Source organism: Mesoplodon bidens (assembly GCF_964165515.1).
Source record: "Mesoplodon bidens genome assembly, chromosome: 1".
Taxonomy (NCBI): Eukaryota; Metazoa; Chordata; class Mammalia; order Artiodactyla; family Ziphiidae; genus Mesoplodon; species Mesoplodon bidens.
In genome coordinates, this window is record NC_138176.1 from 124,885,404 (window position 1) to 124,908,897 (window position 23,494).

General features: G+C 36.8%; 1 protein-coding gene across 1 annotated transcript; it reads left to right on the top strand.

Moving 5' to 3' along the window:
• Positions 1-16,496: 16,496 nt before the first annotated feature.
• LOC308627349 (UDP-glucuronosyltransferase 2B4-like) lies at positions 16,497-21,493 on the top strand (the record flags this gene model as incomplete). The annotated part of the gene is made up of 3 exons (XM_081253393.1): positions 16,497-17,357; positions 17,978-18,126; positions 21,209-21,493. The coding sequence occupies exons 1-3, from the start codon at positions 16,628-16,630 to the stop codon at positions 21,491-21,493; spliced, it is 1,164 nt and encodes a 387-aa protein (XP_081109519.1). The 5' UTR covers positions 16,497-16,627.
• Between the last annotated feature and the right edge of the window lie 2,001 nt (positions 21,494-23,494).

Consider the following 23,494-nt stretch of genomic DNA (forward strand, 5'->3'; position numbering starts at 1 on the left):
ATAGATAATCATACCCACATTCCTGCCTTTAGTCAGCAAGTATTCGTGTGTGCCCTTTAGTGCAAGAGACTGAGCACTGCCTTCAAACAAGAGATCGATTGAATCATTGATTTTTTTCTCAGGGACAGAGAATGTAAGCAATATTTTAAGGGGGAACAGATAATTTTTAGAATATAGGAAAATTTTAAAATAATTTTATGAAAATTTTAATTTACAGTACAATTGATAACCTTAAAGTTAAATGTCAATTCATTATATTTAAAAATCATTAATGCTCATAATCTACAATTGCTATTTATAATCAAAGGTGTAGTTTTCTGTCAAAAACAAATATTTACCTGAAAGATACAATTATTATGTTAGTTTTCAGTCTCTATCTCCTACAAATTTAAATTCATCAATAATTGTTATGCCAAGGATATGTTAGCAGACCTGTTTGACCAAAGATATGTTGTAGTAAACATGCATCAATGCAAACAAAGCACTAAAGCAAAATGTTCATATTGGATTCAGTTTTGCATTAATTTAACAAATAGATTAAAGATTTTACTTTCTTTACCCATCATAAACTTAATGACATGTCTAATTAGAGTTTTAATTTCAGTATTTGATATATAATTGAAGAAATAAATGACATCTATCAGCTTACTGAACTTTTTGAAATTCTTATTTATTTCAATATGGTATATCAAAAATTACTTCCAATTTAAAAATAATTGTATCACCAGAACATACAGGTATTTCCTCTAGAATATGTACATAACTGAATATGCAAACAAATTCTACAAATTTTTTTGTGAAGGCTGAAAATGTGTTTGTTAAATGTTTTCTTTCTAAAAGAGTGATTCATACGGATACGTTTTGACTTTTACAATTATGTTTCGAGAAGAGCTGTTTGTGTTTGTTCTATGCTCAATTTATTTTTGGTAATTAGAATGTAGCAAACAGCTAAGATCTAATGAGAGGTGGGCTGGCCATCCCTGGCCCTGAACACTGTCCAAGTGCAGGCACCCATTTGGTTTGACTTACTTCAGATCCATAGCTGTTGCTCACCTGATTTCTCCCTTTCTGCCCTCTGGTCATCTACAGGTTTCTTCCCTTGCCTGAGGATCATCAGAAGTCATCTGGCAAAAATTCCTGGGTGATACCAACTGCATTAGCTAGAATAACTGCAGCATATATTTGGATTTTTTAAAAAAAGGTTAAGAACAGACTTTCCTTAGCAATCATTCATAAAACTGTTCATTCTAAGATAATAAGGCAGAAACCAAGTCCCATCAGCCAGGTACTTTTACATAAATCTTACTTTCTCATACCTTAGTTATGACCAAGAGACTGAACTTAATATTTTTACTTATTTTGTTCATAAATATTCCGCATGCCACTTATCCTCTTGTCAGGGTTCTTTACCTGGTAGGATGATCCAAATCTTTCTCCACTCCAAATCAATGTGAAAATATGTCTTGTCTGACTGGTTTACCACAGCTTTCCACTGACTTTTACTATTGGACATCAGAGTATTGAGATGGATACTGGTCATAATTTTGCCTACACTTATCATGTGTCAGCAACCTAGTTTATCTTTGGTATTTTGGATAAATTACCACAGCCAGGAGAGTAAACCCTTCTCTAAGTGAATTCTGATGCAGAGGAGCTCAAAATAATTAAGAAGTATGCATGCTTCCAATCTAAGTAAATTATGTCTATATGCCTGGGTGGAATCACTGCTCTCTTGAGAAATACAACCTCCAAACTGCCTGTCTCCAAGTTGTAGTAATGAAAAACAAACTTGTCTAAGGGAAATAGGGAAGCATACTTGTTAGAGGGTCCATTCCCACTTTCAACCCCTTGATATCGTAACCCATGTATTCAAACTGCAATTCAGAATATATCGTATATCAGGCCATAATTTAAAGCATACACTGCCTTCTTTAAGACAGAACCTAAAATATACAAGGTATTAGCCCCCAGCTAAAACTCTGAAAAGCTTTCATTACCTAATGCGGTACCTGGTAAAATCAGCAAATTCCATGGATATTAGACTTTGTGGAATTTCCTCAGCTGTAAATATGTTTCCTGCTCATACACAATGTTGATATCATTACCATGATTTTTTTTAAGATGTTGGGGATAGGAGTTTATTAATTAATTTATTTATTTTTGCTGTGTTGGGTCTTCGTTTCTGTACGAGGGCTTTCTCTAGTTGTGGCAAGCGGGGGCCACTATTCATCGCGGTGCGCGGGCCTCTCACTATCGCGGCCTCTCTTGTTGCGGAGCACAGGCTCCGGACGCGCAGGCTCAGTAGTTGTGGCTCACGGGCCTAGTTGCTTCGCGGCATGTGAGATCCTCCCAGACCAGGGCTCGAACCCGTGTCCCCTGCATTAGCAGGCAGATTCTCAACCACTGCGTCACCAGGGAAGCCCATTACCGTGATTTTTATTAAGACTATGTCCCTGGTTTGTGATGCTGGCAGAAATACTATAGAGAGGTTTTAAAAGCATTAGTAGGCTCCACAAAAGTCTAAGCCACCTGCAGAGACAATTTACTTGTTTTCCTGGAACTGCTTTGGCCTGTTCTCATATATACTATATCTATTTAATTGTAGAATGTTGCTGCTAATGTTCAGTTATATTTTTGTTATTGCAAAATAATAGTCATCATAAGTAACATGGTCACTTTGGTACCCATGATCAGGTATTCATTCTCAACCAGAGCTCAATAACAAGCCAGGGACTGTTTCTTCTAATGGAGAAGAGACATCAGAAAAAATAGGTCATATTAGTGCTCCAGAATCCTAGGACTTCTATTTTTCTGACACTTATCAAATGCTTATTTAACTCTCTGCTATCTGCTATAAGCACAGCAGGTACACTTGGATATTCTTTTTTTTTTTTAATTGTAGTAGAAAAAAGATGATATCTACCTTCTTAGGTTTTTATATGTACAATACAGTATTGTTAGCTATATGCACAATGTTGTAAGACAGATCTCTAAAACTTGTGCATCTTGCAGAACTGAACTCATACTTCTTGAATAGCTACTCCCATTGTCCCTTCCCTCCAGTTGCTGGCATCCACCACTCTACTTTCTGCTTCTATGAGTTTGATTATTTAAGATACCTCATATAAATGGAATTACACAGTATTTTATTCTTCTATGACTGGCCTATTTCACTTAGCATAATGTCCTCAAGTTTCTTCCCTGTTGTAGCATGTGACAGGATTTCCTTCATTTTTGATGCTGAATAATATTCCATTGTATGTATATACCACATTTTCCTTATCCATTCATCTGTGGGTTTACATTTAGTTTGCTTCTATATCTTAGTTATTGTGAATAATGCTGCAATGAACATGTAAGTGCAGATATCTCTTTGAGATAGTGATTTCAATTATTTTGGATAAATACCCAGAAGAGAAATTGCTGCATCATATGGTAATTCAATTTTTACTGTTTGGGGGAATCCCCTTACTGTTTCTAATAGTGGACACACCATTTTACATTCTCACCAACAGTGCATAAAGATTCCAACTTCTGCAGATCCCTGCCAATACTTGTTATTTTCTGTTTGTTTGTTTGTTTTATAATCGTCATCCTAAGAGGTATGAGGTGATATCAAACTGGTTTTTATTTGCATTTTCCTAATTATTAGTGATGTTGAACATCTTTTCATATACACATACATGTTCACCATTTGTATATTATCTTTGCAGAAATATTTATTCAAGTCTTTTGCCTATTTTGTAATTAAGTTTTGTGGGGAATTTTGCTATTGAGTTGTAGGAGTTCCTTATATATTTTGGATATTAACTCCTTATCAGATATGTGATTTGCAAATCATTTTTCCATTTCATTAAATTGTCTTTTAAATCTTCTAATGGTTTCCTTTGTTTTGCAGAAGTTTTTAGTGAGATGTAATCTTACTTGCCTATTTTTGCCTTTTTTTTTCCTGTGCTTTTGGTGTTGTATCCAATAAATCATGGTCAATACCAATGTCATGAAACTTTTCCTCTGTTTTCCTCTTGGGGGTTTGCAATTTCAGGTCTTACATTTAAGAATTTAGTGCATTTTGAGATAATCTTTGTGCATGATGTAAGATAAGAGTCCAATCTCATTTTTTTGCATGTATATATCCAGTTTCCACAACACTATTTTTTAAAGACACTATCCTTTCCCCACCGTGTATTCTTGGTGCCTTGTCAAAAATCAGCTGACCATATATGTGTGGGTTTATTTTTGGACTCTTTATTCTGTTTCATTGGCCTTTATGTCCGTCTTTAAGTCAAAACCATACTATTTGCAATATGTTTGAAATCAGGTAGTGTGATGCCTCCAGCTTTGTAATTCTTTCTTAAAATTGTTTTAGATATTTGGGGCCTTTTGTGGTTCCAAATCAATTTTAGAATTTTTTTCTATTTCTGTAAAAATTTGCATTTGGATTTTGACAAGGATTTCATTGAATCTGTAGATCGTTTAGGGTAGTATGGACATTTAATAATGTTAGTACTTCCAATGCATGAGCATAGGATGTCTTTCCACTTATCTGTGTCCTCTTTAATTTCCTTTATCAATGTTTTGTAGTCTTAACTATACAGGTCTTTCACGTCTTTGGCTAAGTTTATGCCTAAGTATATTTGGCTAAGTATATTCCTTTCAATGTTGTTATAAATGGGACTGTTTTTTTAATTTCCTTTTCAGATAGTTAATTGTTAGTGTGTAGGAAACAATTTTTTTAAATGTATTTATTTACTTACTTTTGGCTGCGTTGGGTCTTCGTTGTTACTTACGTGTGGGCTTTTCTCTAGTTGCGGCGAGTGGGGGGCCACTCTTTGTTGTGGTGCCCGGCCTTCTCACTGCGGTGGCTTCTCTTGCTGCAGAGCACGGGGTCTAGGCACACAGGCTTCAGCAGTTGTGGCACGTGGGCTCAGTAGTTGTGGCTCGAGGGCTCTAGAGCACAGGCTCAGTAGCTGTGGCTCACGGGCTTAGTTGCTCCATGACATGTGGGATCTTCCCATGTTCCCTGCATTGGCAGGTGGATTCTTAACCATTGTGCCACCAGGGAAGTCCAGGGAACAATTTTTATATTGATTTTGTAATCTGAAAACTTACTGAATCAGTTGATTTGTTCTAACAGTTTTTGTGGAATCTTCAGCGTTTTCCACATAGAAGACCATGCCTTCTATGAATAGATTTTATTTATTCCTTTTCAATTTGAATGGATTTTATATCTATTTCTTTCCTGATTGCTCTGGCTAGAACATCCAGTACTAATTAGTAGCTGCACTCGATATTCAATATTCAAAATAGAATTTTGAAAAAGGCTGAGTTGGAGCATAAAGATTCAAATCCTTCCTCCTGCTCCTGCTCTCTCTTTTCCCAAGAGGAAAAGAACATCTATCTTTTTTTTCTTTCTATTTTTTTAAAAACATCTTTATTGGAGTATAATTGCTTTACAATGCTGTGTTAGTTTCTGCTTTATAACAAAATGAATCAGTTATACATATACATATGTCCCCATATCTCTTCCCTCTTGAATCTCCCTCCATCCCACCCTCCCTATCCCACCCCTCTAGATGGTCACACAGCACTGAGCTGATCTCCCTGTGCTATGCGGCTGCTTCCCACTAGCTAGCTATTTTATGTTTGGTAGTGTATATATGTCCATGCCACTCTCTCACTTTGTCCCAGCTTACCCTTCCCCCTCCCCGTATCCTCAAGTCCATTCTCTAGTAGGTCTGTGTCTTAAACCCAGTCGTTGAGTAAAAGACCAAAAGAGACCCCAGGGAGCCACGCTTTGTTTCCTGTTAAAGCAGAAAAGGGTGACAGGAAGAGGCATAGGCTTTGAATTTAAGGTCTCTTAGTCCTGCCCATTAACAACTTGGCCTAATCAACATACGGTTATGACCAATTGGATTAACAGCTACTTTCTCAGAGGTGGGGAGGAAGAGGAGAGGCAAAAACTGGAAAGCATGGGGGTAGTCAGGGTTAACACAGAGAAAATTACAGAAGCGCTCTCTGGTAAAATCCTATAGTTATTTTTATGACAGTATAAATCCATCTGAGATCCCTCACTAGTTGTGAACTACTTGCCACCTTCAGGCATGATCTAAACTGCCCCAAAACAGCCCACACATTTTTTATCTTCTACAGCCTGGAATCAGGCTAACTGCCTTGACAAGTAATAGACAGTCACCTGCCTTAAAAAACAAAATTGCCCCACTAACCTAGGATTCCTTGGGATTTCATCCCTTTGAGAAGTGAGAATTTCAGCATCCATGAATTCTTTGGGCTGGATATAGCATATTAGATACTTTCTAAATTAGTGTTTTCCATTGTATAAACTGCAGTTAGATCTCCTGAAAGCATAAACTGCTAATTTGCCTATTTTAGCATATAATGGTCAGTGAAAATTAATGTGACATTGTCTTTGTTTAAATTTTATCACTTGTATTATTCTTCAGTTCCTAGCTTTTTATAAAAACGTGTAAAACTGTGCATGGATAACTCCACTCTTAGGAACTTTAAGGGAAAAAAAAACTGAGATAATACCTTGAAAAAATCATACTTAAAAGATTATAGGAGATTGGTTCAAGATGACAGAGTAGAAGGACTTGTTCTCATCTCCTCTTACGAGAGCACTGGAATCACAACTTACTGCTGAACAATCATTGACAGGAAGACATTGGAACTCACCAAAAAAGATACCCGACATCCAAAGACAAAGGAGAAGCCACAATGAGATTGTAGGAGGGGTGCAGTCTCAATAAAATCAAATCCCGTAACTGCTGAGTAGGTGACTCACACTGGAGAGCACTTATACCACAGAAGTACACCCACTGGAGTGTAAGTTCTGAGTCCCACATTAGGCTTCCCAACCTGGGGGTCCGGCCACAGAAGGAGGAATTCCTAGATAATCAGACTTTGAAGGCTAGCTGTATTTGATTGCAGGACTTTGACAGGACTGCGGGAAACAGAGACTCCACTCTTGGAGGACACACACAAAGTAGTGTGCACATTGGGAACCAGAGGAAGGAGCAATAACCCAATAGGAGACTGAACTAGACCTACCTGTTAGTGTTGGAAGGTGTCCTGCAGAGGTGGTGAGTGGCAGTGTCTCACTGTGAGGACAAGGACACTGGCAGCAGAAGTTCTGGGAAGTACTGCTTGGTGTGAGCTCCCCAGAGCCTGCCATTAGCCCCACCAAAGAGGCCAGGTAGTCTCCATTGTTGGGTCACTGCATGGCAAATAATGAACAGGGAGGGAACCCAGCCCCATCCATCAGCAGACAAGTGGATTAAAGTTTTATTGAGCTCTGCCCACCAGAGCAACAGCCAACTCTACCTACCACCAGTCCCTCCCATCAAGAAACTTGCACAAGCCTCTTAGATAGCCTCATCCACCAGAGGGCAGACAGCAGAAGCAAGAAGAACTACAACACTGCAGCCTGTGGAATAAAAACCACATTCACAGAAAGATAGACAAGATGAAAGGGCAGAGGGCTATGTACCAGATGAAGGAAAAAGATAAAACCCCAGAAAAAACAATTAAATGAAGTGGAGATAGGCAACCTTCCAAAGAAAGAATTTAGAATAATGATAGTAAAGATGATCCAGGACCTCTGGAAAAGAATGGAGACAAAGATAGAGAAGATGCAAGAAATGTTTAACAAAGACCTAGAAGAATTAAAGAACAAACAAACAGAGATGAACAATACAATAATTAAAATGAAAACTACACTAGAAGGAATCAATAGCAGAATAACTGAGGCAGAAAAACAGATAAGTGACCTGGAAGACAGAATAGTGGAATTCACTGCTGCAGAACAAAGAAAAAAGAATGAAAAGAAATGAAGACAGCCTAAGAGACCTCTGAGACAACATTAAATGCAACAACATTCAAATTATACAGGTCCCAGAAGGAGAAGAGAGAGAGAGGAAGGACCAGAGAAAATATTTGAATAGATTATAGTCAAAAAGTTCCCTAACATGGGAAAGGAAATAGGCACCCAAGTCCAGGAAGCACAGTGAGTCCCATACAGGATAAACCCAAGGAGAAACATGCTGAGACACATAGTAACCATATTGGCAAAAATTAAAGACAAAGAAAAATTATTGAAAGCAGCAAGGGAAAAATGACAAATAATATACAAGGGAACTCCCATAAGGTTAACAGCTGATTTCTCAGCAGAAACTCTACAAGCCAGAAGGGAGTGGCATGATATACTTAAAGTGATGAAAGGGAAGAACCTACAACCAAGATTATTCTACCTGGTAATGATCTCATTCAGATTCAATGGAGAAATCAAAAGCTTTACAGACAAGCAAAAGCTAAGAGAATCCAGCACCACCAAACCAGCTCTACAACAAATGCTAAAGGAACTTCTCTAAGTGGAAAACACAAGAGAAGAAAAGGACCTATGAAAACAAACCCAAAACAATTAAGAAAATGGTAATAGGAACATACATATTGATAATTACCTTAAATGTGAATGGATTAAATGCTCCAACCAAAAGACACAGGCATGCTGAGTGGATACAAAAACAAGACCCATATATATGCTGTCTAAAAGAGACACTCTTCAGACCTAGGGATGCATGCAGACTGAAAGTAAGGGGACAGAAAAAGATATTCAATACATATGGAAATCAAAAGAAAGCTGGAGTAGCAATACTCATATCACATAAAATAGACTTTAAAATTAAGAATGTTATAAGAGACAGGAAGGACACTACATAATGATCAAGGGATCAATCCAAGAAGAAGATATAACAATTATAAATATATATGCACCCAACATAGGAGCACCTCAATACATAAGGCAACTGCTAACAGTTATAAAAGAAGAAATCTACAGTAACACAATAAGAGGGGGGGATTTTAACACCTCACTTACACCAATGGACAGATCTTCCAAAATGAAAATAAATAAGGAAACAGAAGCTTTAAATGACACAATAGACCATGTAGATTTAATTGATATTTATAGGACATTCCATCCAAAAACATCAGATTACACTCTCTTCTCAAATACGCACAGAAAATTCTCCAGGGTAGATCACATATTGGGTCACAACTGAAGCCTCAGTAAATTTAAGAAAATTGAAATCATATCAAACATCTTTTCTGACCACAATGCTATGATATTAGAAATGAATTACAGGGATAAAAACGTAAAAACACAAACACATGGAGGCTAAAAAATATGTTACTAGATAACCAAGAGATCACTGAAGAAATAAAAGAGGAAATCAAAAAATACCTGGAGACAAATGACAATGAAAACATGATGATCCAAAACCTACGTGATGCAGCAAAAACAGTCCTAAGAGGGAAGTTTATAGCTATACAAGCCTACCTCCAGAACCAAGAAAAGTCTCGAATAAACAATCTAACCTTACACCTAAAGGAACTAGAGAAAGAAGAACAAACAAAACCCAAAGTTAGCAGAAGGAAAGAAATCATCAAGATCAGAGCAGAAATAAATGAAATAAAAACAAAGAACACAATAGCAAAGATCAATAAAACTAAAAGCTGGTTCTTTGAGAAGATGAACAAAATTGATAAACCATTAGCCACACTCATCAAGAAAAAGAGGGAGAGGACTCAAATCAATAAAATTAGAAATGAAAAAGGAGAAGTTACAACAGACACTGCAGTAATACAAGGCATCCTAAGAGACTACTACAAGCAACTCTATGCCAGTAAAATGGACAACCTGGAAGAAATGGACAAATTCTTAGAAAAGTATAACCTTCCAAGACTGAACCAGGAAGAAACAGAAAATATGAACAGACCAATCACAAGTAATGAAATTGAAACTGTGATTAAAAATCTTCCAACAAACTAAAGTCCAGGACCAGATGTCTTCACAGGTGAATTCTATCAAACATTTAGAGAAGAGATAGCACCCATCCTTCTCAAACTCTTCCAAAAAAATTGCAGAGGAAGGAACACTCCCAAACTCATTCTATAAGCCACCATCACCTTGACACCAAAACCAGACAAAGATACTACAAAAAAAAAAAGAAAATTACAGACCAGTATCACTGATGAATATAGATGCAAATATCCTCAATAAAATACTAGCAAACCGAATCCAACAACACATTAAAAGGATCATACACCATGATCAAGTGGGATTTAGCCCTACCTCAGCATAATAAAGGCCATATATGACAAACCCACAGCAAACATCATTCTCAATGGTGAAAAACTGAAAGCATTTCCTCTAAGATCAGGAAGAAAACAAGGATGTCCACTCTCACCACTATTATTCAACATAGCTTTGGAAGTCCTGGCCACAGCAATCAGAGGAGAAAAAGAAATAAAAGGAATACAAATTGGAAAAGAAGAAGTAAAACTCTCACTGTTTGCAGAGGAAATGATACTATACATAGAGAATCCTAAAAATGCCACCAGAAAACTACTAGAGCTAATCAGTGAATTTGGTAAAGTTGCAGGATACAAAATTAATGCCCAGAAATCTCTTGCATTCCTATACACTAATAATGAAAAGTCTGAAAGAGAAATTAAGGAAACACTCCCATTTACCATTGCAACAAAAAGAATAAAATACCTAGTAATAAACCTACCTAGGTAGACAAAAGACCTATATGCAGAGAACTATAAGACACTGATGAAAGAAATTAAAGATGATACCAACAGATGGAGAGATATACCATGTTCTTGGATTGGAAGAATCAACATTGTGAAAATGACTATACTACCCAAAGCAATATACAGATTCAATGCAATCCCTATCAAATTACCAATGGCATTTTTTATGGAACTAGAACAAAAAATCTTAAAATTTGTATGGAGACACAAAAGAACCTGAATAGCCAAAGTGGTTTTGAGGGAAAAAAATGGAGATGGAGGAATCAGACTCCCTGACTTCACACTATACTACAAAGCTACAGTACTCAAGACAATATGGTACTGGCACAAAAACAGAAATATAGATCAATGGTACAGGATAAAAAGCCCAGAGATAAACCCACGTACCTATGCTCAACTACTCTATGACAAAGGGAGCAAGGATATACAATAAGTGGTTCTGGGAAAACTGGACAGCTACATGGAAAAGAATGAAATTAGAACACTCCCAAACACCATACACAAAACTAAACTCTAAATGGATTAGAGACCTAAGTGTAAGACCGGACACTATAAATCTCTTGGAGGAAAACATAGGAAGAACGCTCTTTGACATAAATCACAGCAAGATCTTTTTGATCCACCTCCTAGAGTAATGGAAATAAAAACAAAAATAAACAAATGGGACATAATGAAACTTCAAAGCTTTTGCACAACAGAGGAAACCATAAACAAGATGAAAAGACAACCCTCAGAATGGGAGAAAATATTTGCAAACTAATCAATGGACAAAGGATTAATTTCCAAAATATATAAACAGCTCATGCAGCTCAATATTAAAGAAACAAACAACCCAATCCAAAAATGGGCAGAAGACCTAAATAGACATTTCTCCAAAGAAGACATACACATGGCCAAGAAGCACATGAAAAGCTGCTCAACATCACTAATTATTAGAGAAATGCAAATCAAAACTAAAATGAGGTACCACCTCACACCAGTTAGAATGGGCATCATCAGAAAATGTACAAACAACAAGTGCTGGAGAGGGTGTGGAGAAAAGGAACCCTCTTGCACTGTTGGTGGGAATGTAAATTGATAGAGCCACTATGGAGAACAGTATGGAGGTTCCTTAAAAAACTAAAAATAGAATTACCATATGATCCAGCAATCTCACTACTGGGCATATACCCAGAGAAAACCATAATTCAAAAAGACACATGCACCCCAATGTTCATTGCGACACTATTTACAATAGCCAGGTCATGGAAGCAACCTAGATGCCCATCAACAGACAAATGGATAAAGAAGTTGTGGTACATATATTAAATGGAATATTACTCAGCCATAAAAAGGAACAAAATTGGGTCATTTGTTGAGACGTGGATGGATCTAGAGACTGTCATACAGAGTGAAGTAAGTAAGAAAGAGAAAAACAAATATCATATATTGACACATGTATGTGGAACCTAGAAAAATGGTATAGATGAACCGGTTTGCAGGGCAGAAGCTGAGACACAGATGTAGAGAACAAACATATGGACACCAAGGGGGGAAAGCTGCAGCGGGGTGGGGATGATGGTGTGATGAATTGGGTGATTGGGATTGACATGTATACACTGATGTGTATAAAATTGATTACTAATAAGAACCTGCTGTATAAAAAATAAATTAAATAAAATTCTAAAATTAAAAACAAAAAAACAACTAATACTAAACTTCATTTGGGTTATTTGTATGGAAATATGTTAATATAAATATTTCAGACATTACATGAAATTCCTAAAAATCTTATATATTCTGGTATAATGTTATAAGTCATAATTCTACTTATTATTTTAAAATGTATTTCTCAGAAATAACTAAATTTCCTTGTCAATTGCATTATTATGAACTTTCATCAAATCTTTAACCGTGATCATTTTTAAGTCTTTTGTCATTTACAGACAGTTCTGTGTGTACTCTGATGCTTTTGCAAAAATGTTCCTATAAAAGGGTTTCATCTTCAAGGAATTCATGGAAAAGACTCTGACAAGCACAGGTTTCTGGTAACTGACTATACTGCTGAACTGAATGAATAAGCATTTTCTGAACTCTAATGGAAAACTGATGAATTCATAAAAGTGCTAACAAAAGATCAATATTAAAAAAAAGATTAATTACATGGGACTGAATGAACTGATGAGGATGATTATAATTTTTGTGACTTGCTGTTTGAATTAAAAAAAAAAAAGAACTGTTAATGATGAAAACTTACTATGCCATGGCTTAGTATAGCCTGAGTTGGAAATTTAGTTTCAGAGGCTTTTGTGAATATACCCAAGAAAGAGGACCTAAATGTATCTTATTCCCACAGGTCACCAATAAATATTTGCTTAACGGAGAAAAAATTAATATATAGTATAGGAGAGAACCTGACAGATGCTTAAATTATTGAGTGATAGCAATGCCCAAACTCATCTGTGATTAAACACTATGTAGTATCCTCCTAAGGATAAACTTATTACAAATAAGAAGTGAAAATTCAATTATGGAGATGCTTTCAGTTTCAGCTCTGATATGCAAAAAGCTTGGAATTTTTCACTGTATCTTGACCTTACAAGATAATGCTGTACAAAATGAAAATCAGTGACTTTTCTCAGACGTGATTAATAAAACATGTAACTACGAAAGAAAAACAATAGGTGTATAGTGGTACCTCATGGTTTTAATTTGCATTTCCCTAATGACTAATAATGTTAAGCATCTTTTCTTGTGCCTTATTTACCACCATATATCTTCCTTACTGATGTATTTTTTCAACTCCTCTGCCTCTTTTACAAATGATATTTTTGTTTTCTAATTGAGTGCTAAGAGAGTTATTTATGTATTCTTGATACAAGTCCTTTATCAGACATATGATTTGCAAATATTTTCTCTCAGTCTGTGGCTTGTCTCTCATTCTTTTAAAAGTGTCTTTCAAAGAGAAGTTTTAACTTTGATAAAGTCCAGTTGATCAGTTTTGCCTTTTCTGAACTATGCTTTTGGTGTCATATTTAAGAAATTTTTGCCCAACTCAAGGTCATGAAAGTTTTCTCCCAGGAGTTTTATAGTTATAGATTTTGCATTTGATTTTATGATCCATTTTAAGTTAATTTTTGTATATGATACAAGGTATGATTTGAAGTTCTTTTTTTGGTTTGTTTATTTTTTTGTTTTTTTTGGCACGTGCCTATTCTGTTATGCCAGCACCACTTGTTGAAAAGGCTATCCTTTCTCCACTAAATTGTCTTTACACCTTTGTCAAAAATCAATTGTCCATATATGTGTGCCATATGTGTGTGGGTTAGTTTCTGGACTTGCTATTCTATTCTGCTGATCTATTTGTCTGTCTTTGCACCAGTACCATACTCTCTTGATTATTTAGCTTTACAATAACTCCTGAAATCAGGTAATGTTAGTCCTTCAACTTTGTTTTCCTTTTTAAAGTTTGATATACAACTTTGGCTATTCTAGGTCCTTTTCCTTTCCATATGAATTTAAAAATCAGATCATCAATGTCTATCCAAAAAAAAAAAATCTTGCTGAACTTTAAAAACAAAACAAAACAAAAGCCTGCAAGGGACTTCCCTGGTGGTGCAGTGGTTAAGAATCCACCTGCCAATACAGGGGACATGGGTTTGAGCTCTGATCCAGGAAGACCCCACATGCTGTGGAGCAACAAGCCCGTGCATGACAACTACTGAGCCTGCACACCACAACTCCTGAAGCCACGCATATAGAGCCTGTGCTCTGCAACAGCAGAAGCCACCACAGTGAAAAGCCCGTGCACCACAATGAAGAATAGCCCCTGCTGACTGCAACTAGAGAGAGCCCACACACAGCAACAAAGATCCAACACAGACAAAAATAAATTCAAAAAACCCCCTGCAAACTTGAAGATAGATCAATAAGATAATACAACTCAAAGAACAGAGAGAAAAAAGAATGAAGAAAAATGAACTGAGGGGTTGAGAATTGTGGGACATAATTAAGCACAGTAACATACACAAAATGAGAGTGTCAGAGAAAAAGGAGCAGAGCAAAATATTTTTTAAAATAATGCCTGAAAACATCCCATATATGATGAAAAGCATTAACCTATGTACCCCAATTTTTCAACCAAGTCCAAGTACGATAAACATAGGAGAGCCATACACAGACCTAATGAAATGTTGAAATCTAAAGACAGAAAATCTTGAAGCACTAAAAGAAGAGTAATTTATCCATACAAGGGAACTCCAATAAGACATCACTTATAATCTCATCAGAAACAGTGGAAGCTCTATGGCAGTGGGATGACATATTCAAAGCGCTGAAAGACAAAACTGTCAACCAAAAGTTCTATATCAAACAAAACTATCTTTCAAAAATGAGGGCAAAATACAGATATTCCTCTCCCTCCACTCTCCCCCAAAAAATTCATTGCTGGGAAATAAGCCTTAAAGGAAAAACTAAAAGAAAGTCTTCAAACTGAAGGAAGTAAACCCAGATTGCAATTCTAAACACCATGATAAAACAGAGAGAACTGGTGAGATAAGTAATTATATGACGGTATAAATGCATATATCTTCTTTCTTCTCTTAATAAATACAAAAAGCAAGCATGTAAAACATGTATATAGTTGTAGTCCTAGGCATTGACATATAGTTAATATATTTGGGGGGGTGAATGGGATGCAGCAGTGTTACAGGCCCTGAGATGACAGGGTTCTACAATGGTTTATGTCCAGGGGTCCAGGGTCCTGTAGCTGCACAGCCTGGAAATGGTGGGCCAAGATTCCAATTCTGGCCCTAGTAGAAGTCACAGAGCAGCAGCAGTGTGTGCCCAGCAATGGCCTGTTAAAGTCACAAGTCAGGACCCATGGGTTGGGGTGCAGAGCCCCAGCAGTGTGGCCATGGTAATTGTGGATCAGGACCCTGACCCAGGGTGAGGTACAAAGTAGCAGCATTTTAGCCCCAGGAATGATAGGTTAAAGCCGTGACTTAGGCTCCAGGAATGGTGAGTAACTCAGCAGCTCAGCCTAGGTAATGACCAGTCAAAGCCACAACTAGGAATACACAGTGAAATCCAAGAAATAGCAGCATTGCCCCAGTTATGGCAAGACAAAGTACTGACTTAATACCTCTGGGCAGGGCACAGAGCAGGAGCTCCAGTCTCATAGATAGTCAGGCATTGCAGCAACTCAACCAGGGAAAGCAAGGTACCGGAGTGATGGGGCCCCAAGTGTCAGATCTCACCACAGCAACATTTCCAGCCTCAGGAAAGACACAGAAGCAGGGAATCTGGGCAGCTCTGTGTCTGCTGTAATCAGTGTTGGTGAAGACTGGAAGTCCTCAGTAGCAAATACTGCAAACCTCTATGATGGTGAAGCTTGCTGAGATTCTCCTGCTCTTCTTCTCCCCATGGGGTGAAATCCATTTGAAGGAATTTCTGTGGGTGCCAAGCTGCTCTGAACTGGAGGATGAGGTGATGGAGGTAAAATCTTTCCCAAGCTTTTTACAGGGCCATCCTCAGTTTTTGCAATCGGCCGGGTTTCTGCTGCTTCTTTATTGTAATCCAGAGCTTTCCCAAAGTAATTTACATTGGTTTGTAGTTGCTCATTTATTGTTTTTGTTGCTTTTGTGGGCGATACAAGTGTTGGGACCTCCTAACCCTCCATCCTGTTGATGTTACATTATCTCTAATTCTGTGTCAAGGGGACTACAGACACAAAAGCCTCTCACTTGCCACTGTTGTTACACTATTTTTCTCTTTTACATAACTGATTTGCGTGTGCAAGGTCATCAACTTTTAGATGCATAATAGCACTGTTGAAATAATATTAAACACCAGTATAAACATGAAGTGTTCTATGCTTTGCCCTTTCACTTGATTTCCACAGCTGTGACTATTCATATAATGTAGTTATTTGAGGCACAGGGGTTATAATTTAACATCCTGATTGATTTCTCCTTGGATATAAGCATGAGCAATGGCAAAAGGATAATGTAATTTTTGAAAAGTATTGCATATGAACAAGATGTCTGTGAAATGCCTCTCACTTCTGCTGCTACTACAGCTGACTTGCTACTTTAGCTCTGGAAGTTGTGGAAAGGTGCTGGCACAGCCAATGAAATACAGTCATTGGATGAATATGAAGACAATCCTGGATGAACTTGTCATGAGGGGTCATAAGGTGACTGTTCTGACAACTTCAGCTTCCATTCCTATTGATCCCAACAAACCATCTGCTATTAAGTTTGAGACTTTCCCTATGTCTTTAACTAAAGATAATTTGAAGCATGCCATCAAGCATTTGGTAGAGAAATGGACATATGTGGCAAAAAATTCGTTGCGGACATATTTTTCATCATTGAGAAGTTTATTTTGGGAACTTTCTGATATGCTTATGAATACCTGTAAAGATGTTGTTTTGAACAAGAAGTTGATGACAAAACTACATGATTCAAGGTTTGATGTTGTTCTTGCAGATGCTGTTGGACCCTGTGGTGAGCTGCTGGCTGAGGTACTTAAAGTACCTTCAGTGTACAGTCTCCGCTTCTCTTCTGGCTATTCAGCTGAAAAGTATAGTGGAAGACTTCCATTCCCAGCATCCTACGTACCTGCTACGTTTTCAGAATTAAGTGATCACATGACATTCACGGAGAAGGTCAAAAATATGATATATGCAATTTATTTTGACTTTTGGTTCCAGACATTTAATGAGAAGAAATGGAATCAGTTTTACAGCCAAGTACTAGGTAAATCATATTTTTAGTTGGTAGAATGAAGTCCTAACTTTCCTAGTGCCTTGGAAGGTGAGTTTGTATAAAGTAACAGAATTTTGTCTAAGTGAAACAATGAAATGAAAATATAAAATGATTTCATAAATATTATCAAAATATTAAATTATAGGGTAAGGTATAACCCTGTTTCCCATTACTCATACAGATTCTCCTCCAGGAAGTCATAAAACACAAACTGAAGCACTTAGGTCTTCTCCAAGCAATTATATATCCATATTACTAACTTCTTTTTTTAACTTAAAAACAATCTCTAGAAACCTCATTAGATGCCTTGATAAATGAAGACAGGTAGATTGAAGAGTTACACACATATTTGTAGCACAAGTATCTAGGCAGAATTTAGAAATTGTTTCTACTTGTGTAGCTCGGTTTCTGTATTATATGATATGATATGATATAATATGATACAATATGATGTACACTATACACATACATATATATTTGCGTTATTAGAGAACACTTTCACACATCTTTGGCTATATCATTCCAAGCTCCTTTCCAAAAACTACCTACTATATTCACATGGCAATACTATCATTTGATCTAACTCTTTTTGTTTTGGTTTATCCTTCCAGGAAGACCGACTACATTATTAAAGACAATGGGGAAAGCTGAAATGTGGCTCATTCGAACATACTGGGATTTTGAATTTCCTCTCCCACTGCTACCAAATTTTGAATTTGTTGGAGGCCTCCACTGCAAACCAGCCAACCCCCTGCCTAAGGTTACCTATTCCTATTTATTTTGTTTTGCTTACTTTGCATTTTCAATAGGAATAATCCTGTGTTCTTTATTTAGAATATTTAATTACAGTGAGAGAGATGTGGGATGCTAGATAAAGTGACTTGCCAATTAGAAACTCATGTATTTATTTCTATACCAATGCAAGTATCAGAATTTCATTATCAATGCCAATGCAGGGGACATGGGTTCAAGCCCCGGTCTGGGAAGATCCCACATGCCACGGAGCAGCTAAGCCCATGTGCCACAACTACTGAGTTTGTGCTCTAGAGCCTGTGAGCCACAAGTACTGAAGCCCACATGCCCAGAGCCCATGCTCCACAACAAGAGAAGCCACTGCAATGAGAAGTGCGCATGCTGCAAAGAGTAGCCCCTGCTCACCACAACTAGAGAAAGCCCATGCACAGCAAGGAAGAACCAATGCAGCCAAAAATAAATAAAAGAAGATGTGGTACATATATACAATGGAATATTACTCAGCCATAAAAAGAGAACAAAATAATGCCATTTGCACCAACAAAGGCTAAGATAAGTGAAAGTTCTATGCTATCTAACCCTAGTTTTTGAAAGATTTCACCGTTCTCATTGCAGGAAAGTGATAGTGTTAGTAAGAAGGGAGGTTAAGAGGAGAGAAATAAGGACAAAGAAAAGATGAATAGTAGGATAATGATAATAATTAGTAACAGTAGCTGTTGCTATTAAGTTGCAAAACAAGATTTAAATACGTCAATGATTGTGAAGATTTCATTATATAAAGAAACTATTCCTTCAAGCTACTAAATTTTCCATTCATTATTAGGTTCTCAGAAAATTTCTGTAATTTTTAAAGAATTAAGACATTTGTCAAAATGCTTCAAGAATCTTAAAAATGCTATAGCCTTTGACTTCATAATATACTCCTAAGAAACCATGCAGAGAAAATTAATCAAGATGTGCAAAAACAATATTTTGGGCAGTAATTCATAAAAGACAACACTGGAAGTAATGTAAATATTCAAAATTAAGCAATAATTAAATAAATTATCATGTGCACATCACACCATTACAATTGTTTTCTCAAATAATTTTTTTGTTACACTAAATCAACTATAGTATGAGGTTTAGTTGGAAAATAATAGCTATAATAAGATCACAATTTTCTTGTAGGATAAAAAAATATAAATTAGAATTACAATTTTCAAAATATATGTCACAATGTATATTTAGTTATAGGAGTAAATAAGATTGGAATGAAAGCACGAATTTTAGCATAATGCCATCAAAGTCCATTCATGTTGTCAAACAATGGCAAGATGTCCTTCTTTCTCATAGATGAATAACATTCAGTTCTGTGTGTGTGTGCATGTGTGTGTGTGTATTATATATATCACATCTTTATTATGTTGAAGTATGTTCCTTCTACACCCAATATGTTGAGGGTTTTTATCAGGAAAGGATGTTCTATCTTGCCAAATGTTATTCTACATTTATTGAGATGATCAAGTTATTTTAAATTTCATTCTATTAATGCAATGTATTACACTTACTGATTTGGGTACTTTGAACCATCCTTGCATCCCAGGGATAAATCCCATTTGGTCATGGTATATAATCCTTTTAATATGTTCTTGAATTTGACTTGCTGATATTTGGATGAGAATTTTTGCATCTATATTCATCCTGGATAATGACTTATATTCAAGGTAATACTGGCCTTGTAGAATGAGTTTGGAAGTGTTCCCTCTCTCCTCTTTAATTTTTTTGGAAGAGTTTTTGAAGAACTGGCATTAATTATTATTTAAATATTTCATAGAATATGTCAGTGAAGCCATCTGGTCCTAGGGTTTTCTGTTGAGAGGTTTTTGAAACTCATTCAATACCTTTACTTATTATAACTGTCCAGATTTTCTAATTCTTCCTGATTCAGTCTTGATAGATTGCGTGTTTCTAGGAATCTATTCATTCTTCTTGGTAATGTAATTTTTGGCATATAATTCTACACAGTAGTCTCTTACGAGCCTATGTATTTCTGTAGCATCAGTTATAATGTCTCCACTTTCATTTTTAATTTTATTTATGTCTTCTTCCTTCCTTAGTTAATCTAGCTAAAGATTGTCATTTTGTTATTTTTTTAAAAGACAGAGAAAGACAAATACTAGATAATATCCATTTTATGTGGAATATAAAAAAGTTAAACTTGTAAAAACAGAGAGTAATATGGTGATTACCAGGAGCTGAGGGGTAGGAGAATAGGAGAGATGTCTTTTAAGGGTACAGATCGGCATCTCATAGAAAAATAAGTCCTAGAGATCTGAGGTACAGTACAGTGAATATGGACAACCATATTATATTATAATCATCAAACTTGCTAAGAGACTACATCTTAATTATTCCAACCACAAAAAGAAATGATAATTATGTGACATGATAGAGGTGTGAACTACCATGGAAAATGACAATCCTATTACAATATACTGAATATAAATGTATCAAATCAATACATTATACAACTTAAATTACATAATGTTTTATGTCAAATATATTTCATCTTCAAAATGTACATATCTCAATTTAAAAACACCTTATTGGCAATAAATACTAATCATCTTGAGCCTTCAGTGAATCATAATCTTTTTGCAATAGTAACATCAAAGATCACTGATCAGAGGAAGATCAAATGGTGGTGGAGCAAGATGATTTGGAGCTCACCTCCCCCCACAAACACATCAAAAATACATCTGCATGTGGAACAATTCTCATGGAAAACTAACTGGAAAGTGGCAGAACTCCTACAAACCGAGGCTGTAAGTAAGATACACACATAATTGAGTAGGACAGGAAAAAAAGAACCGGTTTGGGACCAATACCCCTGGGAGGGTACTAAGAGGAAAAGAGAGATTGCACAGATGGATACTCACCCTGGGAAGTGAGTGGGTCAAGTCACAGACTGGGCATCCCAGTTCTAGGGTCCTACAGGAAGGAGACAAGTTCCCTTGGCTGCTTGGAGAGCTGCTGGGACAGATAGAAAGTCTGGAGAAGCCTAGACTCCACTTGTGTGGAATGCAAGGGTGCTGGCTTGCCAACAGACAGGGTGGAGAGAGGTCAGCCCTAGTGGCTGCTGCCTCACTGGGCTCCCCAGTCCAAGCCAAGCAAACACTCCTACCCCACCCACTCCACACCACAGCTTGGCCCTGGATCTAGGGAGATTCCCCACCAACTGGGAAAAGATTCAATCTTGGGATGCAGAGGTGACCTGTGGCCTGGGGTGTTTGCAGGTGGGATGGCGGAGGCCGTTGTTGGTGCTTACTAAGACAGCACCCCATAAGCAGCCCAGACTTCTGATGGCAGCACAGCTGCCTGAACTCCTGTGACCACAAGTACACAATCCCAGATGAGCAAATGCTCCAGCCTTGCCCACTTGATGCCACAACCTAGCACTAGATCTGGAGTGACCACAACAGGGGAAGAGATGTGAATGTGAGCTGTGTCTGAGGTAGCCACAGATGCCTACACAAGCAGTGCATCAGACCACTGTAAGAACAGGAGCCCCACTTGCTTCAGTACTCCCCTGCTTTGGGGAAAAGACCCCAGTGCAGGGAGGAGGAAAAACACACACTTAAATGGAACACACAACCAGCTCGAGCCAGATTCTCAACATTCTGCTCCAGCACCTTGGGAGCAGACTCCACCTGTGAAAGGGTAGAGATGGCCACTGAACAGAGTGGAAGTTCCACCTCACACCCTGCACAGGCTCAGGCTTCTCCATCACCAGCCACAACCCCTACACCAAGGTGATAGCTACCATACCGGCACACCCTAAGGAAATGTGTGACTGGAATCCACATCAAACACAGCCCTCCCACCAAAGGCACACAAGGTCTACATAAGGATGCTTCCACATAAGAACACCACTTCAGGACCACAAGAGGTAACTGTTTCACCTATATTCACAGAGACAGGGCAAGTAAAATGAAAAGGCAGAGAACTACTCTCAATTGAAAGAGCAAGACAAAGGCCCTGAAAAAAAAATAATGAACAGAGATAATCAGTCTACTAGACAATGAATTCAAACTGTTGATAATAAAAATGCTAACTGAATTAGGAAAGAGAATTCATCTAAGCACAGATCATTTTAACAGGGAACTAGAAAATATAAAGAAGACACAAACAAAAATAGATGATTCAATATCTGAGATAAAAAGCACTTTAGAAGCAATGAATAAAATACTAAATGATACAGAAGAATGCATAAGTAATTTAGAAAATAGAATGAAAATCACCCAATCAGAACATCAGAACAAAAGACAAATAAATAAAAATAAAGTAACATATGAGGTCTTTGGGATAACATAAAACATGCCAACATTTGCATTTTAGGGGTTCCAGAAGACGAAAGAGAGAGAAAAGTTATCGAGATGTATTTGAAGAAATTATGGCTGAAAAATTCCCAAATCTAAAGAAGGAAACAGACATCCAGGTATAGAAAGCACAGAGGATCTGAAACAACATGAACTCAGACAGACCCAGAATAAGACATATCATAATTAATGACAAGAGTTAAAAATAAAGAGAGAATTCTAAAGGCAGCAAGAGAAAGACAAAGAGTCATATACAAAAGAATCACTATAAGGTTATTATCTGAGTTCTCTGCAGAAACTTTCAGGCCAGAAGGGGGGCAGCATGATCTATTCAAATTCCTGAAAGGGAAAAATTTGCAACCTAGGATACTCTACCCAGCAAGACTGTCATTTAAAATAGGAGAGATAAAGAACTTCTCAAACAAGCAATAACTAAAAAAATTTGGCAATAATAAACCTACCCAAAAAGAAATGTTGATGGGTCTTCTGTAAATGAAAAAGAAGTAAGAATCTATAGGAAAGGGATAATCACAGTAGAAATGGCAAATATAAAGTAAGGATTGAAGATCACTTTTTTTCCTGAAGAGCACTTAAATAAGCCAGTACATAGATTAAAAGACAAAAAAATATTGCAAAAGCAACTATAACTACCATAAACAGTAAAGGGATAAACATGAAGATGTAAAATATAATATCAAAAATACAAAATATGAGGGAGAGGAATAAAAAATTAATCTCTTAGAATGTGTTTAAACTTAAATGACTATTAGTTTAAAGAAAGTAGATATAATTATGGGTTAACATATATGAACCCCACGATAACCACAAATCAAAAATGTACAATAGATACACAAAAATCAAAAAGATGGATCCCAAGCATACTATGAAATAAGATCGTCAAACCACAACAGAAAAATTAAAAGAAGAAATGAACAGAAACTACAAAACAACTGGAAAACAGTTTTAGAATGGCAATGTCATTAATAACTATCAAAAATTCCTTTACATGTCAAT